The following is a 25,914-nucleotide window of genomic DNA, read 5'->3' as shown; positions in this document are numbered from 1 at the left end:
TGCTTTTTGCTTCCTAACCTTTATTTTGAAAGTGGCAAATAACACTTGGTGTTGGGTCCAAAAAGAAGAAAAAAAAAAAAAAAAAAATGGGTTTGTAGTGTCTAAAGTCTAGTATAATATTATCAATTTGGAGGTTCTGGATTTCAGTTCGTAGCAAGTATGAACTGTCTATGTAGCAATTAAGAAAAGATTTATAGGTTTCGCAAAAATTCTCATGTAATTATTGTGTTTGCGGCTTTTCGGACTACATTGGTTTGATTTAATTTTGTGAAAAAATTCAGAGGAAATTCAAAAACCTGCATATAAATTTTGCTATATGAATTATTCAGCATTTGTAAAATAGAATCGGCTGATCTTAAGCAAACGCATTTTTTAATCAAATCAAATCAAATCAAAAAAATTATTCAACATAAATGAAAGTACATACTTATTGAACGTCAATAGAACTACAATACACAAATTGGGTATATCTTGAAGACACTTGCAACAAGCTTGTAACAGAATTATGCTGACCCATCATTGCATTTACCCCTATCTGCGGCAAATCCCACCACATTATCTTTATAAGGTATTCCATTCTCTGCAAATGTTTTTACAAGATGTTCATATAATTTTTCACCAGTGACACCTTGAATGGGTATCAGTGTAAAAAACGCATCTTTTATTCTCTTGTTTAATAATATTGCACGACAATACAAGAAAGTTTGACGCATTATCTATCCGTACTTTCATCAATAATTTATGAGAATTTGCTGGTTTTCAGGTCTGCGATTAAGTTTTCTTTTTCCGTATCTCCGGTCACAGATGTTATAATAGCTGTTGTTTTTGTACGGCCACAAGGAAATTCTTTTGCGATGGTAGAATCCTTACAGATTGTTTTTTTCAGTTGGGGGAGGTTTTCCATGACATTCAAAAAAAGGTTGTGCTCAGCAACAAACGACGAAAGGAAAATTTCACCTTTCTTTACATCGTCAGCAATATTACCTTTTTGATAAACAGTAACTGGCTTTTTAATGGTAGAGGAACTGGGAACCGAGTTAAGGTATTTAGCAATATTCATGTGTCGCACAAGATCATTTTTCCACCACCTCCAATCGAAAGATGTGTTAAACAAAACTTAGAGTAAGCGTAATCTTTTCCCTTTTGACTTATTCTTAACCATGATTTAAAATAGTTCTCTTCCAGCCAGTGTTGATGAAAACGATGCGTATCAGTAGAGAAGATAAAATTGGTAACAAAAATCCTTTACTTTTATCAAAAATTTTTAAGGTGAAGGGCATCAAAGAGAACAGGCGCATTAATGCTAATAAAATAATGCTTATATTTAAACAGGCAGTGGCTGCCAATGATTTTATAAACCATAATTGCCTTAAAGAAAATAACATGAAAGCTTACATTCCGGCATCTTCAGTGGAGCGTGTGGGGAAGATAAGATTCATTCCTACAGAAACGAGTAACACTGAACTCTTCGACAAATTAATATCAGATTCAGAAATCATTGCTGTTAGACGTTTCACAAAAAAAGTAGGCGGAAATATAGTCCCAATGTCCATAATAAGTGTGACCTTTTCGAGTACTGTTCTTCCAGATTTTGTATATTTAGATAATTGGAGATATAAGGTATTCCAATATGTACCACCTTTGATGCAGTGTTTCAGATGCCTTAAATTTAGACATAGTGCCAAAGTGTGTCGGAATGAACAGGTCTGTTCTAAATGTTCAGGCAATCATTCATACAAAGATTGTTCAAGTGAAATTCTGAAATGTTGTAATTGCCAAGGCGATCATTTAGCTATCTCAAGATTTTGTCCAGTGAAACAAGCCCTTTATGAAAAACATAAAAATGTTTATTTAGCAAAACAATATGCTACAGTTGTATCTAAAGAATTTCCACCTTTGCAAAGACTTCAGAACAGACCAGATCATTCAATACAAAAGAATCAAATTAAATCACAGGCCTTAATAGATAATCCTAATTCTGTTAAAAAACAACCTACTAAATTAAACTCAACTAATAATGTATCTTATGAAAATTTATTAAATGATAATCAGTTCCTAGAAATACTTGTTAAAACTATAGTAATGATAGCCAATTCAAATTCTGCAAAAACTATGACACACATTAAAGATATACTTAAACAAAATTTAACCCTCTAATGGATCCACTTAAATTAATGCAATTTAACATTCAAAGCATAAACAATAAAAAATGGTTACTTAAAACTATACTTAAAGATAATTCCATAGATTTGTGTCTACTCAATGAAACTTGGCTTAAAAAATCTAGTCCTTCTGTTAATATAACCGGATACAATTACATTGGAAAAAATGCACAAAACGAGCATGGCGGTGTAGGTATATTGATAAGAAATACTCTTCAATACAAAACTATCAAAACAGCATTTTATCAGGATATTCAAAGTATCGCTATTGTAGTGTCGACAGTATCAGGACCAGTGTCCATTCTTTGTGTATATTGTCCACCTAAAAACAATAATAGTCGTAATTCGATTAGACTGAATAAATTAAAAAATATTATTAGTAAAATACCGAAGCCATGTATAGTTTCTGGCGATTTTAACGCTCACCATATTGCTTTTGGCTGTAGCACTACGAATTCAAGAGGTAAAGAATTAATAGATATTTTTGATGAATTGGATTTATGCATCTTGAATACAGGATCAGCCACTACTATACAGAGATCAGGCTTCAATTCTTCAGCCATAGATGTTACTTGTGTCAGCCCAGTCCTCGCTCCACTATGTGAGTGGAAAGTCGGGGATGACCCTCATGGTAGCTACCATTATCCAACATTTATTGATCTGATTACCTCCCCTAAAAAGTATCAAATTAAGGATAGCTCACAAAAGTATTTATTCAAAAGAACAAATTGGGATGTATATATGGAAACATCTAAAGTAATGTTTGATAGCTTTTTAACAACTACTTGTCATGATCCTCTAAAAAGTTATAAAGAATTTTGTTCAATTTTAAACAATCTTAAAGTTAATTGTATTCCTGTTCATAAAAATAATATTCGTGTCTCAAATGCCCCTGCACCATGGTGGAGTGAGGACTGCGCTATATCTGTAAGGAAATCTAGAGAAGCTTTATTAAAATATAGAAACTGCATGTCCTTAGAAAACTATATTGAATACAAAAAAGCTGATGCACATAAAAAAATAATTATCAAACAGGCAAAATTGAATGGCTGGAAAAATCTCTGTCATTCATTTAATAGACACACTCCATTGACTAAAATTTGGAACGATATCAGAAAATTTAAAAGAATATATGTAAATAGAAACGTATATCGAAATGACGAATGGATAAATGATTTTATTAATAAACTATCCCAGACTGACATACCCGAACTAGACATATTCAGCTGTATTTTGACAACAATAATAACCTAAACAATAATTTTTTATTGAAACCATTTATGTTACATGAACTAGATATAGCTCTGACATCAAGAAAATCCACAGCGCCTGGTTTAGATGACATCCCATATATCATGTTACAGAAATTGCATATTTCAGTGAAAAACAAATTACTTGATATTCTCAATTCTCTCTGGCTTAGTCAACAAATACCTGAATCATGGAAAACTCAGTGTGTAGTACCTATTTTGAAACCTGATAAACCACCAGATGATTATAAGTCTTATAGGCCAATTTCTCTAACATCATGCATTGGTAAATTACTAGAACACATGATCAAAGTAAGATTAGATTTTTTTGTAGAGACAAATAAACTATTACCCCCTTGTCAGTTTGGTTTCCGTAAAGGTAGGAGTACAGCTGAAAGTTTGATAACATTCCTAAATGATATGAAGAGTTGCCAGCTATCTAAATCCACTGCAGTGTGTGTCTTTTTGGATGTCCAAGGAGCCTACGACAATGTTGATCTTATACAGCTGATTAAAATTTTACATGATCTTGGTTTACCTGGAAAGTTGTTAAAATGGATTTTTAATTTTTCATCTGATCGAACTCTATATGTCAAATATAACAATCAATTACATGGACCAAAAAAAACATGGAAAGGCCTAATGCAAGGAGCTTGCATGTCACCACTATTATTTAATTTATATACTTCACAAATTATTAATTTTATTCCTCATAATACTTCAATTCTACAGTTTGCTGATGATGTCCTGATATATACTATAAACAGAAATATAAATTCAGCTGAAACAAATATAAACTTAGCACTACAACAATTAAATCTATTTTATTCCTTAAATTTAAAACTTAAAATTAACAGTGAAAAGAGTTATCTATCTATCTCTTAGGTTTATGGCGTTTCCTTTTAGATTTCGCCAATGTCAAGTGTATATAATACTCTGCTTTCTATAGCGGGCTTCGTGAACGAGCAAGGTCACAGATATTCACTAAGAATTAAGTGAGTAGCTAAGAATGTTTGATGACAGGATCTCTGTTGATTTACCTAAAACAAATAAGACGCACACAATATATATACAGGGGTTAGTTCGATAAAAGACAGACAAACTACAGCTTAATGTTATTTTGGTTAATGAATGAACTAAGAATATAAACGAAAGGAGAGTTGACAAGGGAAAGAAGAGATTTGAGATCAATGGGGCGAGGAATATCAGGAGGAAGGAGATCATAGAGGGAGGAAGATAGACGAGGACAACTGAAAAACATGTGATTTGGAGAGCCTTCGTCAAGACCACATTCGCAAATAGAACTATCCCTGATATGAAGTTTAGCCAGGTGGACGGGGGTACACGTATGGCCTAGCCTTAATCTACAGATCGTACTTGTAACGCGTTTATGTAAATCTTTGAAGTTGCAGAACCAAGGTCGGGGAGGAATAAAGCCTTGAATATCAGCGTAGTGTTTACCTTTATAAAAACTAGTCTTTTGCCAGCAAGAATTCCAAGAAGAAAGCAATCGTTGTTTAGCTATTGGGATTAAATCATTAGAATAAATTCTGTAATGATCCATACAGCCAGTTGTTGTGGCATCTTTGGCACAAAGATCTGCAGTTTCATTACCTAAAATGCCACTGTGGCCAGGCAACCAAGCAAGGACAACTTCAATGTTTTTAGAATGGCAGCTGAAAAGTAAATTTTTAATTTTAAGTATGTAAGGAAATTTAGATTTAGATTTAAATTGGTTAGCAACGATAGCCTGTAAACAACTCTTAGAATCAGTAAGAATAACAGATTTATTTAGTTTATGGGACTCAATGAATGATAGTGCTTCCAGAATAGCTATGGACTCACCAGAGAAGACTGAAGCTTGAGGGGGGCATTTAAAATTGAGAATCATATTGTATTTGGGAATCCAGACAGCGGAGCCAACACAACCCTGGTCTGACAACTTAGAAGCATCAGTGTAAATGATGAGCCAATCGGGCCAATGCTTGGCAATGTATCTATTTAACTGGGAATTTGCAGAATTACATTTTTTTTCTATGCCGAGATCTAAAAGAACTTGAGGCTGAAAGATAAGAGCCTTAAAAGAGATGTCGAAAAGAGGAAATTTTTGATACTGAAATACAGGACAAGGAAGGCGGAGATAGCTGACAAAACTATTGAAAAGGCAGGGATAATCCTTGTGGTACCAATATTTATTAGAAGAGATAAAATCAGAAAGGATATGAAGTTTAGAGATAAGAGGATGATAAGGGGATTGAATGACTTTAGAAAGGAACCGGTCAGATAAGTATTGTCTTCTAAGGAATAAGGGAGCATCGCCGCATTCTACCTGAAGAGCATTAATAGGTGACGATTTCATAGCTCCACAGATTAATCTCAGACATTTAGATTGAAGTTTGTCAAGGGAACTCATAGCAGATTTGTTACAAGGTTCCAGAAGGAAAGTGCCATAGTCTAAGTGACTACGTACTAAGGCGTTATACATAAGTTTTTGAGTATAGGGGTGACAGCCCCACCAGACACCAGATAAGGAACGCAAAATGTTAATATTTTTTTCACATTTTTTAACAATATGATTAATATGATGGACACCAGTTAATCTAGAATCTAATACAACACCAAGAAATTTCACATTGTCTACAACCGAAAAATTATGTTGATCATAAGATATTGAAACGTTAGGACAAGATCTGGACCGAGAGAAAACAACCACTTTGCTTTTAGGAATAGATAGGGACAGACCGTGGTCTGAGAGCCAGTCTTGGAGATAGCCTATACCTGAATTTAGGCGAGAAGAGGCCTCATCAATATTCTTAGAAGAAACATAGAGTGCGAGATCATCAGCATATTGTAGAACTTGACAAAAGGAATTAACCGAAAGCTCTAAATCGTACGTATAAATACTGTAAAGTAACGGGCTGAGGACTGACCCTTGGGGGAGCCCCTTCCACAGCTGTCTGGGAGAGGAAGAATAATTTGGAGCACGAATATATACGAATCTATGAGACAGGAGATTAAAAATTATGTTTACAATCTTCACAGGAATACTCAGCTGGAGCATTTTCTGCCTGAGCACTGGAAGAAGAACATTGTCATACGCAGATGATATGTCCAGAAAAACACCTACTAAAGACTCATTTTTAGAGAAGGAAATACGAACGTCTGTTAGAAATATGCTTAAACTATCCATAGTACTAAAACCTTTTCGGAATCCAAACTGAGATTTAGCTAATATGTTTCTATTTTCCACAATCCATTCCAAACGATTCTTGATTAAATGTTCCAATATCTTAGCCATTGTACAGGACAAAGCGATTGGCCGATAGCTAGAAGGGTCAGAGCTGGGCTTTCCAGGTTTTAAAATAGGGATGATAATCTGAGTCCTCCATTCGTCAGGTGGAGTTCCAGATAAAAAGATATTATTAAGAATGGAAAGGAATACCCGTTTTACAGAGTTACTGCTTTTGGAAATAAAAGAGTATGGAATCCCGTCAATTCCTGGGGATGAATCACTTAAACCCTCCAAGGCAGCTGAAAGTTCCTCCCAAGAAAAAGGAGACTCAAAATCATCAGTAGAATTAGAGGAAAAAGCGGAGGGAAAGGTTTCTTCCAAGCAAGGTACAGAGGGAGGAGCTAACCTACAAGAAAAATGTTCAATCCAGTCAGAAGGATCGTTAGATGAGATGACAAGAGCAGGAACAGAGCAGCGATATCGTCTCATATTCTTCCAGACTTTAGAAGGGGGAGTAATAGGAGAAAGCTCCTCGCAAAAACGCAACCAACCAAATCTTTTCTTTTCTGATAAAAGCCTTATAGTCTTGGCAGCAATTCTCTGGTAAGAGATGAAATTTTCCGAGCTCATCGCAACCGAATAAGCATTCTCTGCCTCTGATCTGCTCTGGCAAGCTTGAGTGCACTCCGAATCCCACCACGGAGGAGAAGGGATTTTACATCTAACAGTGTTTTTGAGAGGTATAGAATTAGCAGCAGAAGAAAGAAGAGCGTTTCTGAAAATTAGGTAAGAAGAAAGGACATTGACAGGGTTAATCAAAGGAATATTCATTATCTCTTGATCTAAATGAGATCTGAATTGAGACCAATCAGCTCTGTGAATATTAAATTTTAAGAGAGGTGGAAGGGAAGCAGTAGGAATAGAATGAAGGGAATCAGGAATTGACAGAATGATAGTAAAGTGATCACTACCGTGAGTGGAAGAAAGGACAGACCAGGAGAGGCTAGAAGCCAAGGAAGGAGAAGTTAAGGAAAGGTCCACAGCAGTCTTTGGATTCTGAGATGGAGGAACTCTGCGAGTAGGGGACCCGTCATTCAGTAAACACAAATCTAGTTCATCACAGAGATCAAGAAAAGGAAAAGAAATAGAATCACAGTAATAACAACCCCAAGATGTATGGTGAATATTAAAATCACCAAGAATAAGGATAGGTGGAGGAAGACTTGTAATAATAGTTTTTAATTCAAAGAGAATAGCTAAGTTAGGTTCAGGGATGTAGATGGAGAGGAAAGAAATATTATTAGCTCTAACAGCAACAGCAAAAATGCTATTACTGTGGGAAGGAAGGGAGAGTTGTTTAAATATCACATTTCTGGATACTAAAATAGCAGAGCCAGCATAACCATCTGATCTATCGTCCCGGAGACATGAGAAACCCGGGATCCTAAAGTTGGATCCAGGCTTAAGCCATGTCTCCTGGACAGCAAAGATAGAAGGTTTGTATTTGTTAATAAGAGTGATGATATCATTCTTCTTGTGACGAATGCTGTGACAATTCCATTGTAGGAATTTGGGCATTTTTAATAATTTTATTAAGCTCAGTAAGTTTAGACATGACATTGTTCGGTAGTTCAAAGTCCCCAAAACGGGAAAATATATTCAAAATTGTAGACAGTAAGAGTTCCAGGAGATTGTCATTGGGAGATACATCATCTGAAGGATAGGCACTCCCATTAGGGAGACTAGAAGGGGGAGTAATAACGATTGCTTGATGAGCTTGCCTATCATAACCTGGACTGGATGCCGGAGCTGGAGGGGATTTTTGTGTACAGTAAGTGCGACGGTACGAGACTGAATTGGATATGGCTTGGGTGTGTGGAGAAGGTTGGGTTAGGGTTTGGGAAGATTGAGTGGGAAAAAGGGGGGGAGGCGTACGAGAAATGTCTGCAAAAGATCTTCTAACTTGTGGGAACCTGATTGCTGCTTCGTTGTATGAAATGTTCTCTTGTGACATCACCAGTTTGATAGATTTCTGTCTAGAATATTCAGGGCAAGATGTATCTATGGCTTTATGGTTACCAGAGCAAAACAAACAGGTAGGTATCGGAGATAAACTATTACATTCAATGCCAGAGTGAGATTTCGCACAGATAAAACAACGCGCATTTGACCGGCATTGCGTAGCAACATGTCCAAATCTGCAGCAATTATTACATTGAATAGTTGGTAAAATATATGTCTGAACTGGGAGGGAATTGAAAAAGCAGTAAACCCTATCAGGAAGCTTTTGGCCAATAAATGTAAGGACAACTGTCGGAGTAGGAGTCCAAATAGGAGTGTTGTTTTCAATTGATTTTTTATTGAGTCGTCGGGCTCTGATGACACGTCCAAAACCATCTGGAACTTCAATGGAAGAAACTAATTCTTCTAAGGTCCACTCTACGGGAACGCCTCTTACAATACCCATGCGAGTCACATTATAAGAAGGTATAACGGCATTGTATTTGGCTGCGGCAAGACCTGGGTGATCTAGGAAGGAATTTGCGGCAACAGCAGTTTTAAATTGGACTGAGACTCGGTTTCGGCCGATACGTTTAACACCATCTTTAGCAACGTCCTTGATATTGTTGTGATGTAAAAAGTGACCGAACTTAATTGGGCGAAGCGAAGAACTAGACGAAATCTCACAATCTTTACTTACGTGGATTAAAAAAGGAGCAACATCCTGATCCAAATACCGTTTTCTGTTGCCCTCAAACTCTGGTAGAGTGTATACAGACTGAACAGATCCGATAACTTGCGCGACTGTATTTTTTTTTTGAGGTAAAGAATAATCAGAATTTGGGGGAGTTTGTCTTTTTCTTGAAGGATGTAGTGACTCCGTGTCCATTGGGATTGGAGAGTTAGATGTGTCAAGGATATAACCTCCCCCGGGATCGGGGGGGTCGACGCCGTTCATAATTACACTATTTACACTAAACTACTATATTATAATACTTACAAATAAGACAACACACTTATATAAACACAAAACTAATAATTAGTTAATCAACAAGGAATGGAACCCAATAAAACACCCGAGAATTATATAAATAACCAAAACACTTGCTTCGATCACTCAACCACCAAAATTTCCAGCAAATGTGAAAAGAGTTCAGTTATGGTTTTAGGAAATGACATCACATCAGTTAAAGTTCTTTATAATAATAAACAGATACCTCTAGTAAATGAGAAAAAATTTTTAGGGGTTATTTTTGATAATAAATTAACATTTAAAAGCCACATAGATTATATATGTCACAATGCCATGAAAGGTATTAATATTATGAGATCTTTGGCAGGTACATTCTGGGGATCTGACCCTAATATTTTATCAACAATCTATAAGAGCTTAATACGTAGCCATTTTGACTACAGTGGCATAGTTTATATGAACGCTAGACCAACCTTTCTTAAAAAAATAGACGTAATTCAAAACATGGCATTACGCATAATAAGTGGTGCCATGCGCACTACTCCCATTATTTCAATGGAAGTAGAGACTTGTATTGAGCCCCTACCTATTAGAAGAATACTATTTGCTGAAAAATTCTCTACCAAGTTACTAGCATGCAATAGCCCTATTATCTTAAATAAACTGCCTGACACTCTGTCTATTTCTCAGCAATCCAATGTACTTATAACTGTAAATAATGTGGTTACAGGACAATTTCCAGAACTGTTAGGTGTTTTTAATTTAGTTTTTAAGAAAACAAAGAATATTTACAAAAATGATCTATGGCCTTTATATGTGGTTTCATATGATTCTTTATTTGCTAAAATGGAAATAGATGTTAGCCATGTTGGCAGTAAATTTGAATTTTATGAGTTTCTATCTAAAAAAGATGATTTTTATGTATTGTATACTGATGGATCCAAAAGTGGTAATAATACTAAGTCAGCTTATTATGACCCGCAAAAGAAATTAACTAAATGTTTTAAATTAGATAATCATTGTACTATTTTTACAGCAGAGACATATGCTATTTATCAATGTATATTGTACGTATGTGATATGGAAAAGGAGAAAAAGAATGTACTTATTATTTCAGATTCCATGAGTGTTCTTCTCTCTTTAGATAATTATAAGTTAAGTTATAAGCTCAATTATCTAATATATTTAATAAGAAAAATTATATTTGATAGTGGTAAAACTGTAACATTTAAATGGGTTCCATCTCATAGCGGTATTTGTGGGAATGAGACAGTAGATAGGGCGGCAAATGCTGAACATGACGAGGACCACTCGCAAGTATTGAAGGTCCCATTCACGGACTATGTAACTTTACTTAAAGTAGAGAAAAGACAGCTATGGGAGAGTTACTGGCAATTATGTTCAGAGAATAAAGGCATATGGTATAAGGAAATTCAAAAGAAGATCCCATGCAAGCCGTGGTATTGCAATATCAAATTATTTAAGGAAAGAAAATTCATAACAATCATAAACAGAATGAGATTTGGGCATTGCCTGACACCTGCCCATTTGCACCGAATGAAAATAACAAATAGCAGCCACTGCCAATTCTGTAATGATGAAAATGCAGACCTGACGCACATAATATTGAAATGCTCCAACTTTTCCACACAAAGACGGACCCTAGTAACAGAAATAACAGAAAAACTGGAAGAAAATTTTGAATTAACGAAAACAAAAACAGCCCTTGAAGATGATGACTTACGAATGTCACTCTCAGTGTCAGACACTTATGTGTCAGTGTCAGAGGACTTAACCCGCCGCGTTCAAGAACTTTTGAGCAATGAAAGACTTTTCCCGAGCTTATATAAATTTATTACAGCGACTGTAGAAAAAATCTGACCTGAAAAATAACATGAAAACCTGACAAAAAACCGGGATTTTTTTTTTTTTTTTTTTTATATAATGGCAATCTGCTGCTACTTTCAGCAATTTCTGCCAGTGTCGTGTTATGGCTACACATGGAACATTGTCGAGCTATTTAAATACACTTTTTATTATGAAAAGTATCCCATTTTGGAAATAATAATGTTGCCTGGGACTAACACAAATTTAATGTTACTATAAACTTACATATTATAATAAAGATTATGTACAGAGAATAATGCACTACATATAATTATAATTTTATAGAGTTAGTAGTTATAAACTTAATAAAAGCATTTATAATACGGGAGTCTGGGAATAGTGAGAGGAGGTGACGGACATTTACCGGCCGTTGAATTTTCAGTTCGCTAATAACTTGGTCCCATATGAGTGAGTTGTTCAAGCGACAATTGAGGAAAATGTGATCTATACTGCCGTCGTCCAAACCACATTCACACAACGAATTGTCACGTATTCTAATTTTATGTAGAAATACCGGAGAACAGCAATGACCTAAACGAACTCTACAGAGCACAGATATAACTGGTTTGGAAATCTTTTTGAATTTAAAAAACCATGGTTTTGTAGGAACGGTGGGTTGGATTGAAGCATATAAGCCTCCCTTCGTCTTACTGGACTCTGTCCAGTAGGCTTGCCATGACTTACTTAAATTAGACTTAGCAAGATGGAGTAAATCATAAGTTTGGACAGAGTGATGTTTTAGGTCGGCTAGGCTGCTGGAGATTGCAGCTTTGGCCAATGAATCAGCAATCTCATTACCTCTGATGCCAGAGTGGCCAGGAATCCATACCAAGATAATGTCGATCTGCTTTTTCGAGCATGAAAACAAACAATTTTTAATTTCAGAGATTATTGAACTGTGGAGTTTATCCCTGAAAGGGTTTTTGACGATAGCGTCCAGGGCACTTCTAGAGTCTGAAAAAATAACTGCCCTTGTAATAGTGCTATGGGAAAAAACAAACTGACAGGCTTCTAAAATACCAATGCATTCCCCAGAAAACACAGATGTTTCCGGAGGGCACCGGAATTGAAGGAAAATGTTGGAATTTTGGTAATAAACTGAGACACCCGTCCCACTATGAGATGAAAGTTTCGAAGCATCAGTAAAAAACCTGTGATAATCTCGCCACCTGGACTCAACTATGGACAAGAATTGTGTATTGGCCTCAACAGTTTCCTTGTCCAAGTCAATGGACGCAATATGATTTGGTATGAAGCTTAAAACTTCAATTGGAGAGTCATACATGGGGAATCTATTACACTGCTGGACATGAGTTCTTTCCTCAATCATACGGATCTTCCTAAAAGAATTCAAAATAAGTGGGGGATCCTTATACTTCCAGTAATCTACGTTCCCATATAATCTATCTAGGTGAATGAGTTTTGGCAGTATCATATGGTTTTTATGGAAGTATGCTTTAATTATAAACCTATCTGCAAGATACTGCCTGCGAAGGATAAGAGGTGGGTCGGCACTCTCCACCTGCAGGGCATTGCTTGGGCTGGACTTCATACAACCCAATATAATGCGGAGAGACTTTGATTGAATGGCATCCAATTTTGCTAATGCTGTTTTGTTGCAAGGGTCTAATAAGAAAGAGCCATAATCCAATAAACTTCTTATTGTAGCATTATAAATGAGTTTTAATGTGATAGGATGGGCACCCCACCAAACACCCGCAAGAGCCCGCAACATATTAATATTTCTCTCACATTTACTAATTGTGTAATTAAAATGTGCGATACCGGATAGTCTAGAGTCCAAGACGACGCCGAGAAATTTCACATTATCTTCGACCTTGATGGGAGATCCTTCAATTTCTAGATGTACATCTGGTATAACTCGTTTACGAGAGAAAACCACAACAGAGCTCTTAGAGGCTGACAATTGGAGTCCATGAGCAGAAAGCCAATGATTCAGAGAATTGAGGGATATTTGCATGGATATGCCAGCGTCAACTATGGATGGGACAGCTGTATATATGCACAGGTCATCTGCATATTGTAAAATATGGCATCCGATGTTGAGTGACCTATGCAAATCAGATGTATAAATGTTGTACAGCAAGGGACTCAACACCGAACCCTGGGGGAGACCCCTCCAGAGCAGCCTGGATGTGTGGACAAGATCACCAGGGATGTGTACGCTAACAGTACGGCCTGCCAGAAAATTACATATGCAACGTTGTATCTTTACCGGAACACTCAGCTCACGTAATTTACTTCTGAGCACGGAAAGAAGAACATTGTCGTATGCAGATGAAATGTCTAGGAAACAGGCCACAACCGACCGGTTTTCACTGAAGGCAATTCGCGTATCAGAAATAAAGGTGCCGATGCTATCTAAGGTACTGAACCCCTTTCGGAATCCAAACTGAGAGTCTGCTATCATTCCCTTACTTTCCACATACCACTCCAACCTATTTTTAATTAAATGTTCAAGGATCTTACCAATTACAGGGGAGAGTGCAATAGGACGGTAGTGATCAGGATTATCAGGAGATTTGCCTGGCTTCAGAATAGGGATGATTAATTGAGATTTCCAAGCGTCAGGGATATAACCAAAATTAAAACATGTATTTATTAAATTTAGAAGGAACTGACGACTATGTTGACCAGACATTTTGTAAAACGAGTAGGGAAAGCCATCTAAGCCAGGAGATGAGTCCTGGACATATTTAAGTACAGAATTTAGCTCATTTATGGAGAAAGGTTCGTCTAAAGGATCAACAGCGAGCATATTAATTGCCAATGAGGGACATTCATCAACAAGAGGAGCATAGGCAGGAGCCAATCTGTTAATGAATTGTAGGGCGATGCTCCGTGAGATATTGGGAGAATTTTGAGGGAAGCATCCGCGTCTAAATTTTTTATAATTTTGCCAGACTAGGGAAGACGGGGATGAAGGTGAAAGAGAGGAACAAAATTTTTTCCAACTCTCATACTTTTTTTTCTTGAATGTGCGCTTGGATTTAGCCACTATTCTGTTAAATTCCCGAAGGTTGGAGAGGGTCATATTCTTGATGTAATTAAATTCAGCTTCCTTCCGGGATTTAATAAGGTCTGTGCATTCTCTGTCCCACCAGGGAGGAGAAGATAATTTTCCCAAAGATGAATTTTTCAAGGGAATACTCAGATCTGCAGCAGCTGAAATGGAATCTGAATACAAACTCAAACAAGCATCCAAATTGTCAAAAGAGATTTGGGGAAAGGAAAGGATTCTTTTATCTAGATTCTGTTGGTAAATGTCCCACCTGGCGTCAGTAATGCGATACTGCAATAAGGGAGTTCTATTTTTGCTGGGGAGAGACCTATTGGAAAAGGTAGAACAAATAGGGTAATGATCACTACCGTATGTTAAATTAAGACGTTTCCAGTCTAGGGAATTTACTAGAGTGGATGAACACAGTGTTAGGTCCACACAACTTCTGCTTTGACCCGGTCTAGGGAGTCTAGTGGCTGATCCATCGTTAAGGACGTATAACCCTATTTCATCTATTAGCTCTGCCAAATATGTACCTGAAGCGTCACAATGGTCAGATCCCCACAAGAAGTGATGACAATTAAAATCTCCCATAAGAATAATTGGGTTCAATAAAATACATAAATTTCTTAGGAAAGGAATACATATAGGGACAGAAGGAGGGAAATAAATGGAGATAAAATTAATACCAATGATGTTAACACCAATGGCATTAATCTCGGCTCCATGAGGAGGAAGAGAAAGAGAAGAAGAAGGGAAGACATTGTTGACCAGTATAGCAGCACCACCATACCCGTCATCACGATCATCACGGTAGGTGCTATAACCTGGGATGTGAAATGGGAGATGTGGCAAGAGCCACGTCTCAGAAATTGCAAAGATTGCGGGATTATATAAATTGATTAAATGGAGAAAGTCATGTTTTTTTGGGAGGGCGCTCCTGGCATTCCACTGCAAGAGATTTAGATCCATTATGGTGGGAAAAAATAGTGTCAATTATGTCATTGGCAACGTGGTCAGGTAGGTTAATTTTAGTTAAAAGAGAAGCTAGTAGTTTAATTAGAGAGAAGATTTCACTAGAGGGAATATCTTCAGAAGGAGAAGAATTTTACTGAGAGCGCAGCCATTAGTAGAGGGAGAAAAAGAGTAGGAATTAGTAATAGCTCTATGGGTTCTTTGATCATAGCCCGGGACGTGAGGGGCATGACTTTTAGGCTTCTGGAGGATCGTTTTTCTGTAGGAGGAAGAGGAAGTCTGAGGATGGAAACGTAAGGACGAGGGGGCTGAAGGAATAATATGAGTTGTGGGAGGGACTGATGCTGAAACATCAGCAAAGGACTTTGACACAGTAGGGAATGTTTTGGATGCTTCTGCATATGAGATGTTGTTCTGGGCCATAGCAACTTTAATATTTTTTTGTCTCTGGTATTCAGGGCATTGCTTGCTATTAGCACAGTGAGGTCCAGAGCAATAAAAGCAAGTTGGGTCCTCTTTAGTGCAGTTCTCACCAAAGTGTTCATCACCACAGCGGAAACAGCGGGGCTTTGAGCGACATTGAGTTTTTGTATGACCGAATTTACAGCATCCAAAGCATTGTACAGTAGGGAAATAATATATATCTACAGGGAGGGAATTGAAGCAGCAAAAGACACGTTTTGGGAGGGTCTGACCATCAAATGTAAGAACCACAGAGGAAGTAGGTTTCCATTCTGGTACCCCATCAGTAATAACTTTGTGATTAATGCGTCTCACCTTCAGTATTCCGCCACAACCAGATGGTGTCTTAATATTTAAAGCTATCTCTTCTTCTGACCAGTCATTAGGCACACCCTTAATAATACCCATCCTAGTGATATTATAAGTCGGGATTAATGAGGAGTATCCATTTTCTAACAATTCTTTGTTGGCCAAAAATGAGTTTGCATCCTCTGGAGATTTAAACTGGACAGCAATCCTATTCCGACCTATTTTTTTTGACTCCATCAGGAAAACATTTTTAATATTAAGTTTGATCATCATCTGTCCAAACTTAATGGGGTGGAGGGTAGTTCCCGATTTCGGGTCAGATTCTATACGAGTAACATGGACCAAAAATGGAGCCACATCCCTCGCAGAATAGCGTTCGCGGCTATACTTATTAGGTGCTAACGGTCGTTGTTGTTTGGAAGTAGACAAAGCAAGATCATTATCATTGTTGGTTCGAGAGCTCGCTTACGATGATGTGCTTCAATCGACTCGAAACTAGTTAATGGTACAGTAAGGACTGGTGAGTATGTAAAATCACCTGAGGATGTTGTCCCTCATCGTTCCAGGTTAAACTAGGATCTGGGGGACGGCCAGGGGGTCGATCGTCAACCTCCATGATCGGCCCGCATTGACTATGCGAGATTAAATAAATGAAAAACTTACCTTATGGCTTCACACAAAATTTGACAATTACAACAAGAAGAACAAACACAGATAGATATAGGCAGCAAAAATATAACCAAAAATAAAACAATTAAAAATTAAAAGGAAAAATCGTTCGCATGTGCTAACCATCAAACACCCTCCTCAACCAATCTACGGTACTATACTCGAACGAAGTTATGAACTCTTGAATAAATTGTAAAATTATTGATAAGTGCTGACAGGCTGACACAATCATAGATTCCTCAACCGGGAATTTAATAATTTTGTATACTGTATGACATTTCGTAAATATTAACTTTATTATTGTATTATAATATGTAGACGGCCAATGGACTTGTATCCGGCTAATTTTATAAATAAAAAAAAAAAAAAAAAGCGCTGTTAGATGTACCATTTAAATAGTATTTGTACGACTTTTACAAAAAAAAATCCTTGTACAATCGCAATACGAAAGTCGTACGGCTAACATACTACATTTTAAAACCTAGCTGTCTTTTATTTAAATGTATAAAATTCTAGTTTATACTATATTTAGAAACATTTACAGTAGGTAACAGTTTATAGTTATTAACATACAGTTAGAGAACGAACGAACTCGCTTCGTAAACATCTAAGAGTTTAATCTATGGTCTACATAAATGCTTAAGTGAAAAAAAAAAGGGCGGGAACGTCAAAATAAATAGGCGCTTTTTTCAAGTTAATTTTAATTTATTTGGTTTTAGCCCTTTTTTACGACATTGTTTCTTAATTTTTTCACTGTTTTTTTTTTTTTTTTTTTTTTTTTTTTTCCTACCTATGCTGATAGCCTTGAGAGGCTATTTCAGCTTCACCCTAACGTTTGTAGGTGAGCTCGCGGGGCTCAACCGGAGAGTTGCTAACACTGACCCTAGCAAGAGCAGTGCTTCGCAGAATCTACCACCGGATCGGAAACGCGACCCACTGAGAAGATCCGGCGAGAAACTCAGTGGGCTGTGTCTATGGGTTAGTTCGCTCGTCGAGCCCTTCGTCGCAAGCGACGGGTTCGACGAGGACGGTGACCGGTGCTTGTGGTGCCTAAGAGCACCGTTAATGGATCAGGAGGATCCGTAATGACGTGCTTTGGGCGACGTCGACGGTTTACCATTCGGTCTACTGGGTCGGGTATGGGTATGTTTCACTGTGTTAGAGTTTAAAATTATATTCCATAAGTGTGTTCCGTAATAATGGACGATGACGACGGGGGTGAGGGCTTCAGCTCCGCCCCTGTGTCCGCTCCCAAATAATGGGAAAAAGAAGATTGACCTCATCTGAATACGACGAAAGCCGCAAAATAAAAATGACTTTCATAAGCGCGGTCTTTTTAAAAGACCACCATGCTCTTTATGAAAACCTTACAAAAAAGAATACCCAGTGCTTCTTCCAGTCAAGCCTCTCGCAACTAAATAACAAAGTCCCAATGGACCTGTTAAGAATAAACAAAACTTTAAAAATGTTCAAGGGGTACAGTATGTCAAAGCTGCTGGAACTTTTTTGCTAAAGTTTACTTTGGCTGTGCTCGGGATGCCAACGCTTTTTTATTAGATGTAAGCTATATGGAGTTAAACGATTAGACAGCAAAAATACCTTACGATAGCATTGAGAGCATAGACCTAATTGAGAGTCAAGGAATTATTCGAGCTCCTGTGGAATTAGATGAGAATCTCTTTTAGTAAATTTAAAAGCTTCATGCACAATACTCGGAGTAAAAAGATTTTTCAAAAAACAAGAAAATGGAAGTGACAAGCCGCTGCAAACTGTGCTGGTTACTTTTTTGGCGTTTAGCCATCCTGATCATGTCACATACGAGCATATTTGGATGCCTGTTTCGGATTATATTAAACCTGTATTACAGTGCTTCAAATGCTACAAATTCGGACATGGAAGTGGTGCCTGTAAAGCCACTCAAGTTTGCTCTATTTGTTCAGGCAATCATTTTTATAGGGAGTGCAGCACTCCCAACATCTTCAAGTGCTCCAACTGCAGTGGGCCACATTCTGCAGTTCTTACTCTTGCTCAGTAAAGGCAGCCAAGGTTGCTGAAGTAAAAATAAGATTATCGGCAGCAAACATCATACGCAGCCATACTAAAGAATCCTGTTATTAGAAACCCTGTGACCTCTTCTGACATACCTATATCTGCGAAGACCCTCAAGGTAGGGCTTTAATTTCAGACATTATCATTCAGAAATTGTCATCAGAACCATTACAAAAACTTTAATAGAATTGTTAAAAAAAAAGGATTCTAAATCCCCTTCTGGACCTATATCTACTCAATTAATTAAAGAAATGCTAGTAACAAATTTTACATCATAAATTATGGTTATTTCTACTCAATCTTATATGCATAATTCTGTTGGTCAGTTTAATATCATTCATTGGAACTCTAGAAGTTATTTCCTAAATTTGATCAACTTAAAGATTTCCTCAGTAACTTGACAAGTGTGTTGATATGATTTATTCAATGAAACCTGGTTAACTTCACATAAAATCATCAAATTACCTGGATTTTAATGTGAAGAGATTCCAACCACCCACATGGTGGGGTTGCTATTACATTACGCTCTAAGTATAAATTTAAAATAATAGACAATTTCTCAATATCATTTTCAAAATATTTTAATTACAGTTTACATTAATAATTTTTCTTTGACATTCTATGTGTTACATTCCTCCACTACCAAATGGTAAGTTCACTATTAATTTATTGAAAGATTCATGTTCTAAATTGTTTCAAAATAATTATTTAATAATGGTGACTTCAATGCACATCATGCTTCCTGGAGTTCAAGAGTCCAATGATAGAAGAGGTAAGCCCTTCATGATTATGTGGAAGTTCTGAGTTAGTTTGTTTAAATGATGACACAATCACAACCTTTGCTCCATTTGGTCAAACAGGAAATGTATTGGATCTAGTATTCGCTTCCCCTGCTCTTAGCTCTAGTTGCACAGTTTCTGTCCTTGATGATTTGCTCAGTAGTAATCATTTCCCACTACTTATTGAAGTCTTTAACGATGCTTTTCTTCTTCCCATCCTTCCTTTGGCCCGACCACCTCTTCATAAATCAAGTTGATACACTAGATAATATCTCTTTAGCTAACATAAATTTTAATAAATTGACTGGTCAAAATTTAATAAGTTATGTGAAAGTGAGTTTTCAAGTTTTAGCTCGCTGATAACCTCTTGAAAATTATAATATCTATCTATCTCTTAGGTTTATGGCGTTTCCTTTTAGATTCGCCAATGTCAAGTGTATATAATACTCTGCTTTCTATAGCGGGCTTCGTGAACGAGCAAGGTCACAGATATTCACTAAGAATTAAGTGAGTAGCTAAGAATGTTTGATGACAGGATCTCTGTTGATTTACCTAAAACAATAAGACGCACACAATATATATACAGGGGTTAGTTCGATAAAGACAGACAAACTACAGCTTAATGTTATTTTGGTTAATGAATGAACTAAGAATATAAACGAAAGGAGAGTTGACAAGGGAAAGAAGAGATTTGAGATCAATGGGGCGAGGAATATCAGGAGGAAGGAGATCATAGAGGGGGAAGATAGACGAGGACAACTGAAAACATGTGATTTGGAGAGCCTTCGTCAAGACCACATTCGCAAATAGAACTATCCCTGATATGAAGTTTAGCCAGGTGGACGGGGGTACACGTATGGCCTAGCCTTAATCTACAGATCGTACTTGTAACGCGTTTATGTAAATCTTTGAAGTTGCAGAACCAAGGTCGGGGAGGAATAAAGCCTTGAATATCAGCGTAGTGTTTACCTTATAAAACTAGTCTTTTGCCAGCAGATTCCAAGAAGAAAGCAATCGTTGTTAGCTATGGGATTAAATCATTAGAATAAATTCTGTAATGATCCATACAGCCATTGTTGTGGCATCTTTGGCACAAGATCTGCAGTTTCATTACCTAAAATGCCACTGTGGCCAGGCAACCAAGCAAGGACAACTTCAATGTTTTTAGAATGGCAGCTGAAAAGTAAATTTTTAATTTTAAGTATGTAAGGAAATTTAGATTTAGATTTAAATTGGTTAGCAACGATAGCCGTAAACAACTCTTAGAATCAGTAAGAATAACAGATTTATTTAGTTTAGGGACTCAATGAATGATAGTGCTTCCAGAATAGCTATGGACTCACCAGAGAAGACTGAAGCTGAGGGGGGCATTTAAATTGAGAATCATATTGTATTGGAATCCAGACAGCGGAGCCAACACAACCCTGGTCTGACAACTTAGAAGCATCAGTGTAAATGATGAGCCAATCGGGCCAATGCTTGGCAATGTATCTATTTAACTGGGAATTGCAGAATTACATTTTTTTTCTATGCCGAGATCTAAAAGAACTTGAGGCTGGAAGATAAGAGCCTTAAAAGAGATGTCGAAAAGAGGAAATTTTTGATACTGAAATACAGGACAAGGAAGGCGGAGATAGCTGACAAAACTATTGAAAAGGGCAGGGATAATCCTTGTGGTACCAATATTTATTAGAAGAGATAAATCAGAAAGGATATGAAGTTTAGAGATAAGAGGATGATAAGGGGATTGAATGACTTTAGAAAGGAACCGGTCAGATAGTATTGTCTTCTAAGGAATAAGGGAGCATCGCCGCATTCTACCTGAAGAGCATTAATAGGTGACGATTTCATAGCTCCACAGATTAATCTCAGACATTTAGATTGAAGTTTGTCAAGGGAATCATAGCAGATTTGTTACAAGGTTCCAGAAGGAAAGTGCCATAGTCTAAGTGACTACGTACTAAGGCGTTATACATAAGTTTTTGAGTATAGGGGTGACAGCCCCACCAGACACCAGATAAGGAACGCAAAATGTTAATATTTTTTCACATTTTTTAACAATATGATTAATATGATGGACACCAGTTAATCTAGAATCTAATACAACACCAAGAAATTTCACATTGTCTACAACCGAAAAATTATGTTGATCATAAGATATTGAAACGTTAGGACAAGATCTGGACCGAGAGAAAACAACACTTTGCTTTAGGAATAGATAGGGACAGACCGTGGTCTGAGAGCCAGTCTTGGAGATAGCCTATACCTGAATTTAGGCGAGAAGAGGCCTCATCAATATTCTTAGAAGAAACATAGAGTGCGAGATCATCAGCATATTGTAGAACTTGACAAAAGGAATTAACCGAAAGCTCTAAATCGTACGTATAAATACTGTAAAGTAACGGGCTGAGGACTGACCCTTGGGGGAGCCCCTTCCACAGCTGTCTGGGAGAGGAAGAATAATTTGGAGCACGAATATATACGAATCTAGGAGACAGGAGATTAAAAATTATGTTTACAATCTTCACAGGAATACTCAGCTGGAGCATTTTCTGCCTGAGCACTGGAAGAAGAACATTGTCATACGCAGATGATATGTCCAGAAAAACACCTACTAAAGACTCATTTTTAGAGAAGGAAATACGAACGTCTGTTAGAAATATGCTTAAACTATCCATAGTACTAAAACCTTTTCGGAATCCAAACTGAGATTTAGCTAATATGTTTCTATTTTCCACAATCCATTCCAAACGATTCTTGATTAAATGTTCCAATATCTTAGCCATTGTACAGGACAAAGCGATTGGCCGATAGCTAGAAGGGTCAGAGCTGGGCTTTCCAGGTTTTAAAATAGGGATGATAATCTGAGTCCTCCATTCGTCAGGTGGAGTTCCAGATAAAAAGATATTATTAAGAATGGAAAGGAATACCCGTTTTACAGAGTTACTGCTTTTGGAAATAAAAGAGTATGGAATCCCGTCAATTCCTGGGGATGAATCACTTAAACCCTCCAAGGCAGCTGAAAGTTCCTCCCAGAAAAAGGAGACTCAAAATCATCAGTAGAATTAGAGGAAAAAGCGGAGGGAAAGGTTTCTTCCAAGCAAGGTACAGAGGGAGGAGCTAACCTACAAGAAAAATGTTCAATCCAGTCAGAAGGATCGTTAGATGAGATGACAAGAGCAGGAACAGAGCAGCGATATCGTCTCATATTCTTCCAGACTTTAGAAGGGGGAGTAATAGGAGAAAGCTCCTCGCAAAAACGCAACCAACCAAATCTTTTCTTTTCTGATAAAAGCCTTATAGTCTTGGCAGCAATTCTCTGGTAAGAGATGAAATTTTCCGAGCTCATCGCAACCGAATAAGCATTCTCTGCCTCTGATCTGCTCTGGCAAGCTTGAGTGCACTCCGAATCCCACCACGGAGGAGAAGGGATTTTACATCTAACAGTGTTTTTGAGAGGTATAGAATTAGCAGCAGAAGAAAGAAGAGCGTTCTGAAAATTAGGTAAGAAGAAAGGACATTGACAGGGTTAATCAAAGGAATATTCATTATCTCTTGATCTAAATGAGATCTGAATTGAGACCAATCAGCTCTGTGAATATTAAATTTAAGAGAGGTGGAAGGGAAGCAGTAGGAATAGAATGAAGGGAATCAGGAATTGACAGAATGATAGTAAAGTGATCACTACCGTGAGTGGAAGAAAGGACAGACCAGGAGAGGCTAGAAGCCAAGGAAGGAGAAGTTAAGGAAAGGTCCACAGCAGTCTTTGGATTCTGAGATGGAGGAACTCTGCGAGTAGGGGACCCGTCATTCAGTAAACACAAATCTAGTTCATCACAGAGATCAAGAAAAGGAAAAGAAATAGAATCACAGTAATAACAACCCCAAGATGTATGGTGAATATTAAAATCACCAAGAATAAGGATAGGTGGAGGAGACTTGTAATAATAGTTTTTAATTCAAAGAGAATAGCTAAGTTAGGTTCAGGGATGTAGATGGAGAGGAAAGAAATATTATTAGCTCTAACAGCAACAGCAAAAATGCTATTACTGTGGGAAGGAAGGGAGAGTTGTTTAAATATCACATTTCTGGATACTAAAATAGCAGAGCCAGCATAACCATCTGATCTATCGTCCCGGAGACATGAGAAACCCGGGATCCTAAAGTTGGATCCAGGCTTAAGCCATGTCTCCTGGACAGCAAAGATAGAAGGTTTGTATTTGTTAATAAGAGTGATGATATCATTCTTCTTGTGACGAATGCTGTGACAATTCCATTGTAGGAATTTGGGCATTTTTAATAATTTTATTAAGCTCAGTAAGTTTAGACATGACATTGTTCGGTAGTTCAAAGTCCCCAAAACGGGAAAATATATTCAAAATTGTAGACAGTAAGAGTTCCAGGAGATTGTCATTGGGAGATACATCATCTGAAGGATAGGCACTCCCATTAGGGAGACTAGAAGGGGGAGTAATAACGATTGCTTGATGAGCTTGCCTATCATAACCTGGACTGGATGCCGGAGCTGGAGGGGATTTTTGTGTACAGTAAGTGCGACGGTACGAGATCGTTGCAGATCGTTGAGTCTCACATACCCCGCGCGCCCCTAGGCGCGGGGACCTCGTAGGAGGTTCGGCCCCCGGCCCGAAAAAAAAAAAAAAAAAAAAAAAAAAAAAAAAAAAAAAAAAAAAAAAAAAAAAGGGTTTGGGAAGATTGAGTGGGAAAAAGGGGGGGAGGCGTACGAGAAATGTCTGCAAAAGATCTTCTAACTTGTGGGAACCTGATTGCTGCTTCGTTGTATGAAATGTTCTCTTGTGACATCACCAGTTTGATAGATTTCTGTCTAGAATATTCAGGGCAAGATGTATCTATGGCTTTATGGTTACCAGAGCAAAACAAACAGGTAGGTATCGGAGATAAACTATTACATTCAATGCCAGAGTGAGATTTCGCACAGATAAAACAACGCGCATTTGACCGGCATTGCGTAGCAACATGTCCAAATCTGCAGCAATTATTACATTGAATAGTTGGTTAAATATATGTCTGAACTGGGAGGGAATTGAAAAAGCAGTAAACCCTATCAGGAAGCTTTTGGCCAATAAATGTAAGGACAACTGTCGGAGTAGGAGTCCAAATAGGAGTGTTGTTTTCAATTGATTTTTTATTGAGTCGTCGGGCTCTGATGACACGTCCAAAACCATCAGGAACTTCAATGGAAGAAACTAATTCTTCTAAGGTCCACTCTACGGGAACGCCTCTTACAATACCCATGCGAGTCACATTATAAGAAGGTATAACGGCATTGTATTTGGCTGCGGCAAGACCTGGGTGATCTAGGAAGGAATTTGCGGCAACAGCAGTTTTAAATTGGACTGAGACTCGGTTTCGGCCGATACGTTTAACACCATCTTTAGCAACGTCCTTGATATTGTTGTGATGTAAAAAGTGACCGAACTTAATTGGGCGAAGCGAAGAACTAGACGAAATCTCACAATCTTTACTTACGTGGATTAAAAAAGGAGCAACATCCTGATCCAAATACCGTTTTCTGTTGCCCTCAAACTCTGGTAGAGTGTATACAGACTGAACAGATCCGATAACTTGCGCGACTGTATTTTTTTTTTGAGGTAAAGAATAATCAGAATTTGGGGGAGTTTGTCTTTTTCTTGAAGGATGTAGTGACTCCGTGTCCATTGGGATTGGAGAGTTAGATGGGTCAAGGATATAACCTCCCCCGGGATCGGGGGGTCGACGCCGTTCATAATTACACTATTTACACTAAACTACTATATTATAATACTTACAAATAAGACAACACACTTATATAAACACAAAGCTAATAATTAGTTAATCAACAAGGAATGGAACCCAATAAAACACCCGAGAATTATATAAATAACCAAAACACTTGCTTCGATCACTCAACCACGTATTGCAGCCAATATCCAACCATCTATCAAAATTATAATATGTTTTTGAGTATTTTACATGACATATTAATGACTTTTGACAAAAAGTGTTACTCGCACAAAAAACGGAATTGTTCCAAAGCTGTTCCTTGGTGGAATGCTGATTGTGACCGCGTAGTTTTACAAGCCAAAGTTGCTTTATTATCGTACAAGCATTATCCAAATATGGAAA

General features: G+C 37.4%; 2 protein-coding genes, 1 long non-coding RNA gene and 2 pseudogenes across 6 annotated transcripts; 2 read left to right on the top strand and 3 right to left on the bottom strand.

Moving 5' to 3' along the window:
• Positions 1-505: 505 nt before the first annotated feature.
• On the top strand, positions 506-2,157 carry LOC149500683 (uncharacterized). The gene is made up of 2 exons (XM_089735746.1): positions 506-568; positions 1,186-2,157. The coding sequence occupies exons 1-2, from the start codon at positions 506-508 to the stop codon at positions 2,155-2,157; spliced, it is 1,035 nt and encodes a 344-aa protein (XP_089591872.1).
• On the bottom strand, positions 1,826-11,433 carry LOC114251469 (uncharacterized). Of its 3 annotated transcripts, XR_016324804.1 has the most exons (4): positions 11,230-11,433; positions 3,765-3,950; positions 2,589-2,835; positions 1,826-2,484 (listed from the first exon to the last, which is right to left on the bottom strand). It is a non-coding gene; the product is annotated as an uncharacterized LOC114251469 (long non-coding RNA). The 3 variants fall into 3 exon arrangements; XR_016324805.1 differs by lacking the exon at positions 3,765-3,950; XR_016324806.1 differs by lacking the exon at positions 3,765-3,950 and having other exon boundaries at positions 11,239-11,433.
• LOC149500682 (uncharacterized) lies at positions 4,276-9,636 on the bottom strand. Of its 2 annotated transcripts, XM_089735923.1 has the most exons (3): positions 5,258-5,957; positions 4,790-5,088; positions 4,276-4,452 (listed from the first exon to the last, which is right to left on the bottom strand). In XM_089735923.1, the coding sequence occupies exons 1-3, from the start codon at positions 5,284-5,286 to the stop codon at positions 4,397-4,399; spliced, it is 384 nt and encodes a 127-aa protein (XP_089592049.1). In that variant the 5' UTR covers positions 5,287-5,957; the 3' UTR covers positions 4,276-4,396. The 2 variants fall into 2 exon arrangements, 1 of the variants encoding a protein (XP_089592049.1); XR_016324798.1 differs by lacking the exons at positions 4,790-5,088; positions 5,258-5,957 and adding an exon at positions 5,972-9,636.
• Positions 11,434-17,729: 6,296 nt separating the features above from the next.
• On the top strand, positions 17,730-19,121 carry LOC149500681 (uncharacterized; annotated as a pseudogene).
• Positions 19,122-24,477: 5,356 nt separating this feature from the next.
• LOC149500680 (uncharacterized) lies at positions 24,478-25,564 on the bottom strand (annotated as a pseudogene).
• Positions 25,565-25,914: the final 350 nt, after the last annotated feature.

The sequence above is a fragment of the Bombyx mandarina genome, chromosome 20, assembly GCF_030267445.1.
Source record: "Bombyx mandarina strain Sakado chromosome 20, ASM3026744v2".
NCBI classification, from domain to species: domain Eukaryota; kingdom Metazoa; phylum Arthropoda; class Insecta; order Lepidoptera; family Bombycidae; genus Bombyx; species Bombyx mandarina.
Note: the sequence above shows the minus strand (reverse complement) of the source record. Positions and strands in the feature narration are given on the sequence as shown.